The sequence below is a fragment of the Protobothrops mucrosquamatus genome, unplaced genomic scaffold, assembly GCF_001527695.2.
Source record: "Protobothrops mucrosquamatus isolate PMUCROS unplaced genomic scaffold, P.Mucros_1.0 scaffold697, whole genome shotgun sequence".
Lineage (NCBI taxonomy): Eukaryota > Metazoa > Chordata > Lepidosauria > Squamata > Viperidae > Protobothrops > Protobothrops mucrosquamatus.
The window spans coordinates 57,418-70,364 of NW_015386980.1; the positions used below are offsets into that span (position 1 = coordinate 57,418).

The window sequence follows — 12,947 nt, forward strand, 5'->3', positions numbered from 1 at the left end:
GGCAAATGATGTGTGCGTGTTATACGCCGATATAATGTTAAGAAGTGGTAATAATATTAATAAAAAAAAGTTCTGAGCTACCCTTATTTTGCTTCAAAGTTCTTTATTTGAAATTTAAGTTTTTTTCCTGAAATTTCCCTCTTAAAATGAAGGTGCGTGTTATACGCCTGTGCGTGTTATACGCCGATAAATACGGTATCTTCAAAAACAATCATGCAACTTCTTCAATTTTATATTAACAACAAAACTTGCTTTTCCTTTTAAAATGAAAACTATCCAATATATACAAGTTCCCCTACTGTTCATTGGAATATATACTGTTGCTTTGCTGGAACTAGGGATTATACCACTGGATGATACATAGTGGTACCCTTACCTTTGTTTTAGACTCACTCACTAAATGTAACTGGCTTTGTTTTTGTTTATGAATAAAGAAAAAATGGAGTAAAAAAAAAGAAAGAGGGAATAAGCAGAAATTTGGAAATCTCAGGATCCCGGATCAAAGACTGTGTTGTGTGCTGATAACACAAAGAATTGGCCCCTTTTGTTATAGCCATTATCTTCAGCAATGAACCACCCACAAAATAGTTCTTCCCACTCTTGAGACTAGGTGAATTTTTCAAAACACTATTTCAGAACAATAAAAAAACTTATATATTGTTCTCACTTACTAATCACCTCATTTGCCAACTATTCAAAATTATGATAGTGAAAAGAAAAACTTTGTGACCAACCCTCACATTTATAATCTTGTTATAGCATTTTGAGGTCATGTGATCACCATTTGATACTTCCCAACCGGCTTGCAACAAACAAAGTTAATGAAGAACACAAAAGTATAATCACAAGTCACGGTCATATGTTTTGTTTAATGAGTAAATGGGAAGTGACACAAGCCTGTTGCAACCATGTGATTTTCTGCTTAATGACCACAGGACTTAGCAACAGAGTTAGCAATCCCAAATGTGGTTGCTGTACCTGCATTTAAATGTTTTCTGTGCTTTTTAGTTCAAAACAATTAATTATTTTTTTCCATTTACCAACATCCAACATCTAAAATAAAAGTAAGGTTGGGGAAAAGTTTTTAAAAACATTTATATTGATTTTTGTAGCAAAAATGCATAATTGTTTCCAATTCTATAGGGACTAGTTTTCCCCATGATCATCAAATGCTGGAAACATTGACAACCACTTTGTCAACTGTCATATAAAGAACTACTCCTTGAGACACCTAATTGTCCCTTTTTTATTTTGCAGAATGCTGAGAAAATGTAAGAGATTTTTAATTATGATTAGAAACCTTGTCACAGATTCTATCATGCCAAAACATACATTTGGAACTAGAAACAAGAACAACATTCAAGAACAACACTGCTAATAAGAGTCTGTATTGACATCTGTACAGACCATATAATATGTTGCCGAAGACATCTGCAGGGATGGTCAATACCAACAAAATGCAACTAGATGATCAAAATCTTGCTTTTTTTTTTTTAAAAAAAGTGCATTGCATGGTTGCACACTAAGACACACACACACACACACACAAACAATAAAAGATGGCAAGGTTTTGATCACCTGGCCATGCCTACCATTTTGACACTGCTATATGCTTCTGGAGATGTTTCATATGATGCACTGACACACCACTGGGAAGCTTCATCTATCACTTATGTTAAAAGGGATGTAAACATTTCTGTTTGTGTTAATATACTTATGGTAGAAAGAGATTTTCCAAACAAAAATATAATTTTAAAGAAAAGTTGAAAGCATCATACCTTTTTACAGATAACCCCAAAGTCAATTTCTCTCCCAAGTGCTGATTTGGTAACGTGATCAAGTTTTATTTCCTAGAAAATATAACAGAATTGGTTATTTCTTCTGTGCATGTCTGTCAGCAGTTTCAGTATAAGAAACAAGCAATGCAAATGTTATTTATGTGCTGCATTTCTGTTCAGGGAGAGAAGTCAATAAAGTAATTAGTTAAACATAAGTACAGACAAAAAATGAAGTAAAAATTATTATAGCAAAAGAAAAACCCATTGAAAAGCAAAAATATAATTATCTATTTGTTGCAATTATTTATATCCTACTTTTCAAACAACTCTCACAAATTCAAGTAATGCAATTCATTGCAAATAAAATACACATTATACTCGAAAAATCTGAGATCCTTTCTTGTAAAATGATAATGGCCAAAGAAGTAAATAGAATTGGCCCAGATGAAACAGGATTCAAAAATAGACCTTCCGTAGATTAGTGCAACTGTTAAAAGTAAACAAATAATTGTGCTTGTTTACAAAGTAAACCTTACATTCTAGACCAGGTACTGAAATGGTAGACAGTGCAACTTTGCTCAATCACCTTTATTTACTCCTGATGACCTGTAACAGTTACTGGGGTGATGGATAGCACAAATGCCAGGTAGGAGTTAGGCATGCTGACACAAAGGCATGAGGCCACAGGCACAAGGTTAGGGACAATAATTCTAAAAAAAACAGAATACAGTGTCTTCTGCTAGTTCTTTTCACCAGGGGTCCACAATCCCTGGCCCACTATTGGGCCGTGGCCTATTGGCAACCAGGCCATGTGAGAGGCAGGCTGGTGCGCATAGGCAGTTCCACTCATGCAAGCAGTGCCCCAATCTTGCGTGAGTGGAGCTGCGCACATGGTCTGAGTCCCCTCTCCCCCTCCAAGCCGGGCTGCCAAGCCACCTACTCCCGATGCTCCAAAAGTGGAGTGGTGAGAGCAGAGGCTAGGTGGGATGAGCGTCCCCTGCTCAGCTTCACTGACTCACCGAGGTTGCCTGCGCAGGACACCTGATCTGCTTTTGGAGCATCGGTCAGCTTGGTGAGTCTGAAGGAACACGAGACCCCACCCCCAAAGGCTTCTCTTCTCCGTGCCAAAAGCTTTTGCAAACGGACAAAAGGCTTTGGCGGAGCAATCTCGTGCTACTTCAGGCCTTCCGTCCCTTTGCAAAGCTTTTGGCGTGGAAAAGCCTGAAGGAGCGCAAAACCGCACCCAAAAGCTTCTCTTCTCTCTTGTGTGAGTGGAACTGCCTGTGTCCATGCACGCACCAGCCCACCACTCACAGGGCCCAGTTCCCCTCTTCCCCCCAGCTGAGCCACCAAGCAACAAAAGTTGGGGACCGCTGCTTTTGGCCATCTTTCTATAGTATTTCCATTTGTACTTTTACATTTGGCTCTTGATAGCATTTTTTGATGGAAAAGCTAATTCTGGTAATAATTCTGAATCTTATCTGAAAAGATTTTACAAAACTATAATAGTTGCTTTTGCAGCTTTGCAAACAATAAATTCTTCCCCAGTTTAACATTTTCCCATAAAGTCTATTTAACATATCTTGTGGCACATAACTAGAAGTAGGCATAAGGGTTATTTAGTAAAAAATAATCTCCAAGGTTGTCTTCTGTGTTACAGTGCTCCATCCGCAACTGCTCTTAAATATTCTGGCAGCATGCCATTTGACTTGCAATGTCAGCTTTCTCTTCCATGGAAATTTTTGAGGCAGTAGAGAGGACCATTATTAAATCAATATGGGGAACAACCACTAGGATCATCCATAACATCTTCCTGTTAATCTGGGTAAGGTTTCTTCCTGTACTTTTTCTAAGACTACATTAAATTGTGTTGCTAAATATTAACACAGACTTCCACTAGTAAAGCAGACATCATTTTCAACTTAACGGCTCTCACAATCAGCAATGCCTTTTCCTTGGCGTATTAAACTTTCTCAGATGCTTTGACTTGCATTTGGCTGTGTCCCACTTTTCCATCAGTTGGAGAATATGCAAATGGGGTACTTTCTAGGAATTGTATGCAACATCTAACAAGTTTGGAGATATGTGGTATTTTAAAGATATTTGAAACCCCCCCCCCCACAACTTGCTTAAGAGCTTAGGAGAGTAAGCAAAGAATTTCAAAATGTAGAAGTGTAGACAGGATGAGAATAAATGATTTTGTGATGCCAAATTAGACAAGTGTTGAAAGAGCTCTACTGACTATTGATTTGCTTAACTATTTTGATATTAAACTTTCTAAACAGCTTGGGTTTAAGCACTTTGGGATTTGGATGCCTCTGAGAACACTTTCTTCTTTACAGATCTGCCTAGCTGCTATGATTAGTAGAGCTCGCCCCTCTTTTGGTAACAAGGAAGTTTTAAAATACCTTCCATAACTGGCATAAACATTTTAAATCAAAGAGTTAATGTATTAGGAGCATGGTCAGATATAACAAGATGATGACTAGAAGAACATAAAACATATTCTATGGGCTATGTTGTAAAGCTATTATCTATTTGCCTTGGGGTCAGAGCACATGCGTGGAACAACATATACCAGAAAAAGATGTTTTATTTCCAGGAGTGCCAGTTGTCAGAAATCATTGGATCATATTGTGGCACAGAATAGTTTTAATAATAGTACTCATGAACATCTAATTCTTTAGAAAAAAATGTACTTTCATAATAGGCAGTAAAATCTTTTATTGAATAGGAGAGGTGGAAGCTGGGATTATGTCTTTAAACCAATTATTATGTAATTATTATTTTAAAGATTTTTCCTGACTTCAAATTAAATTTGTGTTTTTAGTTCACAACAGTGCAGCATTTTCAACAAGTATTTTGAATGGCTCAATATGAGTGAGACACATTGATCACTTCAAAGGCCTGTGAAGCTTTCACATTGGAAGGTATCTATGACAAAATAGACTCGATAATATATTTCCCTCAAAAGGGCAGGAGTTTTTTTTTAAGTGAACATTTTGGAATAATTTAAATATGAACTAAAGAATTGGAATCTCCAGTAATGCTCTATCAATGGCTACAATTCTTAAAAATATTAAAATGGTATTTGCAATTAAAGATTTGCAATTAAAGTTGATTCATCAAAATTTTAATATGAGTCTATTGGACTCCCTAAATAATGAATTCAAAAGGAAGGACATCAACATTTCATGTTGGAGGTGTAAAAATGTGATATTGACCCATAAGATATGGTTCTGTGATCATTTGTCAGTTTTTTGGAATGGTACTTTAATGCATGTAAGCAGACGTAGGGGAGGGATGTGGTAACCTAGCAGTTAGATGTTGGCTTGTCAACCAGAAGGTTTAGTAGTTCAAAACCCAAGCACCATGTGATGGGGTGAACTCCTGTCCTTGTTCCAGCTTCTGCCAAGCTAGCACTTCGAAAGTATGGAAAAGCAAGTAGATAAATAGGTACCACTTCAGTAGGAAGATAACAGCATTCCCTCTGCCTTGGCGTATAGTTATGTTGAGCACATGACCACAGAAGTGACATTAGACAATGCTAGCTCCCTTAGCTAGGAAATGGAGCACCACCCCCTAGAGTCGGACATGACTAGACAGGGGAAATCTTTATCTGTTTTCTTTTTTTAGGCTTATGGGATGTTAAATGTTAACCATGTCAAAGTGGTATTAAATTATGTACCAAATCTTTGGAACTTGTTTATCAGGAATTGACTCTATCATGCATGAGGAGTGTTTGAAAGAGTAATGTTGAAAAATTAGAAAAATGGCATTATTCCAGACATTGAAGAATAGCTTTTGGAAATAATTTCTTATCTGGCCTTTAAAAGGCAGTATTTTCCACTAATCAAAGGAAAATCATAATAAAAGATGAGGCAATATATTCTACTTTGGCAAGTTATATTGCAGTAATATTTCTCAATATGCTCAATATTAAATATATCTTCCAAGTCTTTCACATACTAGTTAGGTTAAAATGTCACTTCTTTATAAGGTAAGGAATTGACCAATAGGGAAAATCAGCTATATACCAACACCATTTTCAGTTTTTAAAACTCTGCAACACTTTTAATTTTAATGCATTGCAATAAAAAACTAAGCTTTTTTTAAAACGAGTACTTAAAAAGTACAGAGATTTTTCTCTGAGGCTGCAGTAAGATATTAAAATCCAACAGCAATAAGAATCTAGTTGCAGCCGGTGAATCACAGCAGTTTTCCAAATCTTTTTCAAAAGTAGCAAAGACTAGATCTTGAATGGCTTTTTACTGAGTCAGGTGCTGCTTGAACATCTGCCATTTTGCCCAGCATGCCATTCTGTAGCCAGTAGTACCAAAGACATGATCTATCTCCAGTTCTACATCGGCAGGCTAAAAAATTTAAAAATAAACCAATAACCCATTTGGAAGCAATGTCCAACATTCACTGAATCACAGAATTCATTGGCAACTTCGTAAAATTACAGGATACAGCTGTAAAATGCTTCCAACCTTGAAAACTTTGAAATCATGTCCTAATCTTGAAACATCTGAAATGGTTGTTTCATAATCAAACTATTTTGAGATAATTTTGTATGCAATGCATATATACTAAATGCAGTTAGCATTATCCGTCTAAGAAATCTCATTCAGAACAAGAATCATGTTCAACTGACCACATTTTACAACTTTTATTCAGACCTCTTTACCAGCACAAACGTTGAAAAAGGAGATGGTTTCCTGAATATTCTTATGTCCCTCTACACTACGGGTGCCAAACTCGCCACGTCACATGACGTGTCGCGACGTATTGCAACTTTTTTTGCATTGTCGGAGCTGGGGTGGGTACAGCCTCCGTATGATGCAACCGGCCTGCGGGCTGGCACTTTGACACCCCTGCTCTACATCTCCTAATTAATAATCTCTTAATAGGAAGTGGGGTTGATATACCTTTGCAACTTTGTTCAGGTCAATGATTACAGTTAGCCCATGAGTGGCATGATGGAGGCTCCAAAAGTAGCATACGAGTAAAAATTTTAACTTGATAATTTAATGTATCTTTAAAGTTAATTAAACATTGCACTGATTAAATGATATTCATAATCACTTAAAATTGCAGTTTAATTTTGGAAGAGCTCTAGAGGCTGCAAAACTGTTTTTTTCAAGAGTCTCTGGATGCAACTCCTTCCTGCTTTGAAGATCATGAGATGTACTGTAAGTTATTGTGGCACGAACAGGGTCAGAAGCCCTACGTAAGTTTTCTCATTCTTAAAGCATCAGAAACATCCAGGTATAGTGTTAGCATAGTAACAGTAACACTTTATTTATTCTATTTATTTATAAAATTTATTGGCCGCACATTTTACTATAGGGTAACTCTGGGTGACTTACAGTTACATCTTAGTTAAAACAAAAATGTTAAAATCAAACCTTAAAACCAAAGACATATGGGGGGGCAGAGTGGAGGGGGAAGTGGGATCCATTATTATTCAATCAACCACCTTCATTGTGCTGATCCTGCACTGGGGCTGCAAGCTGACTGGCACAGCCACATTTTTAGGCCCTTACGAAAATATAGGAGGGTTGGGGCCAACCTCACATCGGGATGCAAGATGTCCCAGAGGGCAGGAGCAACAGCAGAGAAGACCCTGCTCCTGGACCTTGCCAGCCAGAATACTGATGGGACCTGCATGCCTCCTCTGCTGGGATGAATGCCTCCTCTGCTGGGATGAATGGTACGGGCCAATGCATGCCTCCTCTGCTGGGATGAATGGTACGGGCCAATCCGAGTGGGGTGAGATGGTCCCTCAAGTAACCTGGACCCATGCTATGAAAGACTTTAAAGGTGATCACCAACATCTTGAATTGCACCTGGAAGCAGACTGATAACCTGTGCAGCTTGCGGAGCAGTGGTGTCAGAGGGAACATTCTTGGAGCCCCCAAAACTACCCCTGCTGCTGCATTCTGCACCAACTTCTGAATGCTCTTCAAGGGTAGTCCCATTACAGAGTGCATTACAATAGTCCAATCATGAGATGATTAGGGACTGAAAGACTGAGTGAGGGAATCTTGGTCCAGGAAAGGCCGCAACTCACACACAATATGAAGTTGTGCAAAGGCTCTTCTAATCACGACTGCAACCTGTTCCTTGAAAAGAATCGTGAGCCCAGGAGAACCCCCAAGTTGTAGACTGGGTCTTTCTGGGGCAGCGTCACCTCATCCAGAGTCAAAAACGACAAAGTCCCTGATTTCCGGGTACAGAAGCTTGAGGGTGCAATGGCTCAACAACTTGTCGGCGCGATGGCTCAGTAGTTAAGATGCTGAACTTGTCAGCTGGAAAGCTGACAGCCCAAGTTCAAGATCCGAGAGCTGTGCAATAGGGTCCTGCCCACCTAGCAATCTAAAAGCATGCAAATGTGACTAGATAAATAGGTACCACTTCAGTGGCATATAGTCCTGCTGGCCACAGGACCACCAAAATGTCCTCAGACAATACTGGCTCCCTCAGCTAAGAAATGGAAATAAGCATCGCCCCTTACAATTTGGACACAACTGGACAGGAGAAACCTTTACTTTTACCTTTATTTAAAAACAGAAGAGAGTCTCTGCTCATAGGTTTAAATATCTGGCATAACAACAAATGAAAAAGGTGAGCAGAAAAACGAACTATATATTGAACTCCACCAAACTCAGTGGGAGTTACACATAGGATCATACTTCATAAATACTGCAAAAGTGCATTAAGGTTTTTATGTTGTACACTTACTTAGCATTTAAGAAGTCACCAAGAGAAAATGATGTAATGACTTCAGACTAAACTCTAAACTGGAAATTATTTTAGACAAAATCACTAAAGGAACTATTTCAAATAGAAGAATCATAATTTAATGTCTTCCCCTTAAGATGCAACCATCAATGAACAAGATAGCAATTTTGTGGTAATGTTAAAAACAGAAGTTCTTCAAAATGCTCTTTGCTAGCTACTGCAGGAAAGTAATTTGGCTATCAATTCTAGAAAAACTAAATTATGCAAAAGGAAAAAGCTAGATCATAACATTATCCAGTAGGGCAACCAAAGAAGCCAAAATTATAATGTTTGAATGTTCTATTTCCTAAAATACTCCCATTTTGAAAGTCAGCATTTACTTGTGATTGTATCTTCTCTTTTTCATTTGAAGTGCTGTCTTTATCATCTCCTTCAAAATTGCGGTTAGTGTTCATTTATATCCAGTCCTGGATTGCTTTCCTCCAATTGCTCTTTTCCCATTTTGGCATTCTTCACAGCACTCACAGGTTCTTTTTCAATTTTTTTTGGGGGGGGTGTGGGGTGGTAAAGAGTATAAGGATCATTTTCACTCCTAAATTCTTCCCCCCAAATATACATTTTTCAAGTCATTTCTTCACTTGTTTTATCCCACTAGTTCATTAAACAAAAAATAATTTATGACATAGACCAATCATATGTATACCCAAAGAAGTGAATACCGTAGTGTGTGTGTGTGTGTGTGTGTGTGTGTGTGTATACAAACACACACACACCTCAATAACCTTGGCAGATCTACTTATTGATGGATTTAAATATTGATTCAATAAAGTGAAAATTATAGAGACCATATAACAGAACACAATGTAAAAAAATTAAAATGCAATATTATATACATATAATATATACATAAATACACACAAGTGCTGGAAGAAAAAAAGAAAAAAAAGCTCATCCAGCAGACCAGCCACTCCTACGCTCAGTACTTAAAGAAAAAAAATCCTCAGATCTCTAAAGACACGCATGGGTTGGAATATCCTACTCCAAAAGACAGAAAGATTTGACAAACTGTATTTACTACCTTTAATTTATTCCTTTAATTTCTACACCTGATAGCCTAAATATGGTTGACTTCTGTAAATTAAAGCTAACCAATGTTCAGGAGATAAAATCTTAGAAAAATAAGTAAGGAGAGAGAAAGTGGCTGCTAAAGCTAAATATGTTCAGGGATAAAAGAAAAAAATCTGAAACTTAAAGCTAAAATTAGTAGATAACTTTAAAATAAATATCAAGCCTTGATAAAGCAAATACATATTGGGGCCAGATCCATGTCATAATGCAGAAGAATCTTAAAATGAATATAAAACTGAAACCTGAAGCTTTTCTTTTAGTATTATTGGGTGAGGCATTGGAAAAAAGATTTGGAACTTTGTTATTGTATATGTTAAGCGTAGAAATGGAAAGATATGTCAATACCCACAATTGAAGAATGGGTGGAAAAAGTGATGGAACTAGCAGAGATGGCAAAATTGACTGTTTTAATTAGTGAAAGAATATAGCCAGGTTTGTTTCTACCTGGAAACTTTTTCTGGAGTTTCTGATTGAGACAGAAAAAGATGGTATCTTGACTTGGGTTTTGCTGATCAGTTTGCTATTATAGAAATGGCTAGTAACTAGTGGGTAAAGTTGAAGCTGTAATTCTATTTTGTACTTTACTGAGCTGGAAAAGTTGGAAGTCAATGCTTTTTTGTCTTCCCTCACTTTTATTTTCCTTCTCTTCTCTTTACCATTTTCTGATTACCTTTATTTTCATTTGTATTTTCTACAGGATAATTTCAACAACAACAACAACAACACACACACACATATATATACATACATACATACATACATACATACATATATTAAGCTTGTTATAGCTGTGACCATATGAGCTGTGCTTAGTGTCTAACATGAACAGGGTAAAAAATAACCCCAATTTTTTGGCTAAAAATGTTGCTGACAAATATATAGAGGAATATAGATTTCCAGGTGAATATAAGATTACAGTACTTCCCAATTATATTTGCATTCTTGATCCACAATCTTCCTGGCTCATTCTTGGAATTTGATAAAGTGCGGGGGGGGGGGGGTTCTGGCCTACTCATTTTCCTTATAGTATTTCCTAATTATCTTTCAAATAAATTAATAAATTAAAATCAGTGTCCTTTGATTTTGGGAAGGAAATATTCCTCATTTACTATCTTAGTTTTTTTTTTAAAGGTAAGTTAAAAGTTACATACTAATCTGAAATCCTGCCCACTAAGATACTTAATCCTTAGCTGACTATTGTAGATCACAAATATTTGTATCTATGCAAGTCTATATTTGTATACCACAGAACGATCACCCACCCTTAAATATAAACCATTGTTTCTAAAATGAGAAAATAATTTGCTCACAGTTATTCACCCTCCCAAATTACTAGAATAGTCATTATTTGGGGTGGGGAAGGAATTGAACTTTTTGCAGGGCTTTTGCTTAGCTTGAAAATTCCAAACTAAATACTGTAAATAACCAGAAGAAGGTAAAGACAAATACTGGTTGTTGTATATTTATCCAAAGATCTCTATAGATTTCTTCATGTAGTTACCAGAAGTTGAAGATTCATAGATTTTACTTAAAAAAATAATAATGAATCTGCAAGCCTGTAGTATATACTTAGTCTATTTCAAATTCTAACTGAAGACAGCGATTATAAATGTCACTTTTTAACTTTAAGTACTATTAACATCAATAGAAAATTCCTTAACCTCAGTTAAAAATAATGAGAGAATATTTATTTCCGGGGGGGGGGGGGGTTTCATATAAACAATGATTAGTTTTCATTTTCTCAATAGTGCTGAAGGGACAAACGAGTAAGTTTTGTTTTTTAGGAGTGCCACACTCTAGTATTAAATGTTATATTTTAACATATGAATATACTCTGAAATAGTTTAAATGATTATCCATGCAGTCTAACTGAGAACATTTAATAGCAAATTCTATTAAAACCATTCTCTGGCTAGGTTCATAATGTTCTTTGTTCCTGGTATTTTAATATAAATGTCTCATACAGTTCTGATGAAATAAAGTCTGAAGAAACTATAAACACTTTTCTGTTCCAATTGCTTCAAGAACTCCTGAAAATAATTAACCCAATTTTTCTCAACCACTTAGCCCATATTTTTACTATGTTGTTTCCTCACAAGGGCATTTCTAGGTTTTAAACAAGTAATGCTAAATATTTTATAAAAAATCTTACTAATAGTAGTTTTTCTTCCTTAATAAAACATAAAGGGGAAGGGATCTCTCATACCAACTCACTTTGTTGCAATGCATTTTAAGAGTAAATCTGATGTAGTTAAATATAAACTATATCTTTTGGATGGCAAACTGAGAGTAACATAAATATTCAAGAGGCTAGAAATTTATCCATGCATTTTAAATACAGTAGTAACTATTCAATAGCTCTTCATATTTAATGCTAGATGCAACTGACATAATCTTTTGGTGTGTACTCATGCTTTTAAATATCTGATTTAAACAAAATATCAGAAACTGGCATGCTGCAAAACATCAGTTGCTCAGAGCCAATTTGAAATGAGCAGCATGGAATAATAGCAACAGAGAGATAGATGCAGGTACTTTTTAATTTTTAAAAAATTATTTGGGCTCCATTCGAATTTTGGAGAATCACTAATAAAAATAATAGCTAGCAGCATTCTTATATTTCAGTAATTTTTATATATACACATACAAAATAAAATATACATAAAATAAAGGCAGGGGAAAAAAACTGACAATAATTTAGGCTAGTCATTTTCGCTCAGCCTAACCCTTCTCAGAAAGTTGTTATTGGAAAATAGGAAGATGAACTGTTTACTGTCTTGAGTCATTCATAAAAATAATAAAAGCAGGCCATAAATAAATACCTGCCCAATGAGTAACAATAGTAGAGATAAATCTTAAAATTCTCCAGATAACAAAAGCATTTACCAATAGTCTTTGGTTAATGAGTATTCATTCAATGACTGTTTAAATTATGACATTGCTGAAGTTATGATATACCTGGTCCTCAAAATTGTGACTGTTGCAGTGCTTCTGTGGTCACATAAACAAAACCTGGGCACTTGGCAGCACGCCCAAATTTAGAATCACTGGGTATGTTTTAACTCTTCCCATTTTTTATTAATTTTTTTATTAATTTAATTTAATTTATACCCCGCCCTTCTCCTCATGGGACTCAGGGCGGCTAACAGCCTCATAAAAACTACAATACAAATACAATAATTAAAAGCCGAATTAAAAAGAAATATTTAAACAGGCCGATCATTAAAATTGTCCTTAAAAATCCCCTAAAAAACCCCGCTAAAATTCCCTAGGCCAGACCCGCTTGTTGGAAAA

At 36.1% G+C, this 12,947-nt stretch overlaps 1 protein-coding gene across 1 annotated transcript in view; it reads right to left on the bottom strand.

The window, feature by feature from the left end:
- Window positions 1–12,947, bottom strand: part of SRFBP1 (serum response factor binding protein 1) — a 40,719-nt gene that overhangs the window by 7,357 nt on the left and 20,415 nt on the right. Inside the window, exon 4 of the mRNA XM_015818194.1 lies at window positions 1,779–1,850. Within this exon, the coding sequence (XP_015673680.1) occupies window positions 1,779–1,850 (72 nt within the window). The remainder of the gene's footprint in view (window positions 1–1,778; window positions 1,851–12,947) is intronic.